The sequence below is a fragment of the Aedes albopictus genome, chromosome 2, assembly GCF_035046485.1.
Source record: "Aedes albopictus strain Foshan chromosome 2, AalbF5, whole genome shotgun sequence".
NCBI lineage: Eukaryota > Metazoa > Arthropoda > Insecta > Diptera > Culicidae > Aedes > Aedes albopictus.
The window spans coordinates 44,802,680-44,805,597 of record NC_085137.1 but is presented as its reverse complement, the minus strand read 5'-3'; the positions used below and the strand labels follow the sequence as shown (position 1 = coordinate 44,805,597).

General features: G+C 45.6%; 1 protein-coding gene across 1 annotated transcript; it reads left to right on the top strand.

Annotated features, from left to right (window-relative positions):
• The first annotated feature begins 575 nt into the window (after window positions 1–575).
• On the top strand, window positions 576–2,347 carry LOC109421430 (WW domain-binding protein 11). Its single transcript, XM_019695915.3, has one exon. It carries the CDS (start codon window positions 687–689, stop codon window positions 2,211–2,213), a length of 1,527 nt encoding a protein of 508 aa, XP_019551460.2. The 5' UTR covers window positions 576–686; the 3' UTR covers window positions 2,214–2,347.
• Window positions 2,348–2,918: the final 571 nt, after the last annotated feature.

Here is a 2,918-nt window from a genome sequence, read left to right as displayed (position 1 = left end):
TAAATTTCATGGAAGTTCAGGAGGGATTTTTCGAATAATTTATGTTAATATTTTCAGTAAAATCATGGAGAAATTCCCTGCGTAATCCTGGAGGAATTCTACCTCAAATGCTGCAAGAATTCTTCGAAGGTTCTTAAGAAATTTGCATGGTATTCTTGGGGAAGCCATGGACGAATTCCCGAGAAACTCCTGGAGAATTTCTCGAAGACTCCTGGAGAAGTATATCTGGAAACTTGGAAAGTGATTCCCGAGGTACTTCTGTAGGAATGACTGAAGAGACTTCCCGGTGAACTTAATAAATTTGTTATGAAGCTTTGTCAGGAATCACAAAAAAAAAAAACTGGAGGAATCCCAGAAGAAACTCTTGAAGGGATTTCAGACTCTTGGAGGAATTACAACGCCTTTCTTGATATAAGATGTCATCATTAAGGTCATCTCGCATTATAGAGCGCAGAGAGAACATAGCATAAATTTTGATTTTTAACATTAATTTTATACCAAAGCCACAATATGGTGTGTGAAGACATGTGAAGACATTTCAACGTGCCTTACGAAGACATTCGAAAATTTCACCTGGCATCCCTGGTTTGCATCGCCGTGTGTTTACAAAAAAAAATCATTCCAAAAATTTAGTATCGAAGTTCTCCAACTAATTTCCTGATTACTTGTGCAAAAAATCCACCAAAATGGGTCGCCGCTCGATCAACACGACCAAAAGCGGTAAATATATGAACCCGACGGATCAGGCCCGGAAGGAAGCCCGTAAGAAAGAGCTGAAGAAAAACAAAAAGCAGCGGCAGATGGTTCGTGCTGCCGTTCTGAAGGGGAAAGATCCAGCCCAACTGATCGAAGAAATGGAGAAAATCGACGAGATGGAATTCAACGTCTACCAGCCGTCACCGCTGAACGAAAAGGTCTTGAAGGAGAAACGTAAGAAGCTAAAGGAAACGCTGGACCGGGTTATGCGGCTCTATCAGGCGGACGATCCGGACTTGTGGGCGGAACTTAAGAGGAAAGAGGTTGATTATGAAAAGCGGCGCAATAAGCGAATCCAATACTACGAGAGCGTGCGACACGCTGAACAAGTCCAGGTGGATGATATTCCCCTTCCGTCGATGAACGAAACGCCGACCCCTTTGTCCATACCGCGAATCCCCATCCCGCCAATGATACCGACGATTGTTCCACAAGTTAAAGCTCCGCAAGCACCCCCGCCTATTCTAAAGAAACCGGTAGAGAATCCCATAGAACCATCGGAACCAGTTGACGATGACGACGATATCCCAGGATGTCCACCTGGTCCACCTCCGGATATATTCGCTATGCCGGAACTCGATTTTGATCTGGAAGAGTTCCACACTGAAACCCAAAAGAGCGTCAAATTCTTCGATGATGCCGATTCCCGAGACAACTCTGACGATTCCGACGTGGAAAAACCGAAACAACCTAGCTCCGTACAACAGAAGATGTTGGCCATTTCCGGTCAAAACCTAGACGAGTTCATGAAGGAGATGGAAAACGTTCAAAAGAAGAAAGATCTGCCGGACGCCATAGCCGGAACAATTTCGATTCCGCAGAAGCCAACAATAGCATTGCCAAATCCGGCTCCTCATCCTTCCGATCCAACGGTCAAATACGTTCCGATGCCGTCGATTCCCATGCCGGGACCTGCGCCAATCCAGCCAGCTCTAATGATTCGACCCCCGCCGCTTCGTCCAGGCATCCCGGGAATACCAGGAATGCGCATGCCACCACGTCCTCCGCCAGGAATCCCACCACGACTCGGCATGCGGATGCCACCGGGACCTCCCGCAGGCCCACCACCAAAGCACATCCAGCAGCAGCACATGCGCAACATGATGCAGCAACAGAAAGACCCCAAGAGCGCCACGATTTCCGCCAAGCCGCAGATCCGAAACCTGAGCGCCGACGTGACCCGCTTTGTACCGAGCGCCCTCCGAACCAAAAAGGACGAAGGAACCAAACGGCCACCTCAAGTGGGACACCACCAGATGCCAGCGCATCACTCGCACCACCACCACCAGCAGCAGCAGCATCATCCTCCTTCGCATCACCAGCAGCACCACCATTTCCAGCAGCAGCCGGGAAGGTCAGCTGGTGGCCCAGGCGGTGCGGATCATCATCCGGGCAACAAGCCCAGCAAGGACGACGCCTATATGCAGTTCATGAGGGAAATGCAGGGATTGCTTTAGGCTGGCGTTGGAAGACCGGAAGGTGTGCATTTGCAGTGTTTTTAGTCGATAGGATTTATTTCGTTTATCACAAAAGCTTAAATTATAGAAAATTTAAGGTTAATAAAGCATTCAAAATACATAACAAAAATTGATATGGAATGTTATGTAGGAAGTTTTGGACATATTATCTCACTGTGTATGAAAAATTAAGTGAATTGGTATAAAATTCGCTAAATTACAGCGGCAAGTACCTACCCAAAATAATAACTCCCTGTCCAAATGGTCCCACACAGTGCTGAAAAATTCATTTCGTCATATCTAAATTCAATCACCTACAGCTCATTTTGGAGGCTAAACCTGAGAATATGGTATATGAAAGACTTGTGCAGCTAAACCAGTTCTGCTAGAAAGTCACGAAAAAACCGCTATTTTTCGAATATTTAACGTAAATGTCACGGGCCTCCTTTGAAAAATGCCAAATGATATTCACGCTCACGGTGAATATCATTTAGCATTTTTCAAAGGTGGTCCGTGACATTTACCTTAAATATTCGAAAAATATCGGTTTTTCTGTGACTTTCTAGCAGAACTGGTCTAGCCGCACAAGTTTTTCATATACCATATTCTCAGGTTCAGCTTCTAAAATTAGCTGTAGGCGATTGAATTTAGATATGACGAAATGAAATTTTCAACACTGGTCCCACACCCACCGTTTTGTCTTAA

Coding starts and splice junctions, on each gene's coding strand:
- LOC109421430 (XM_019695915.3), top strand. CDS start 687: ATGGGTCGCCGCTCGATCAACACGACCAAAAGCGGTAAATATATGAAC.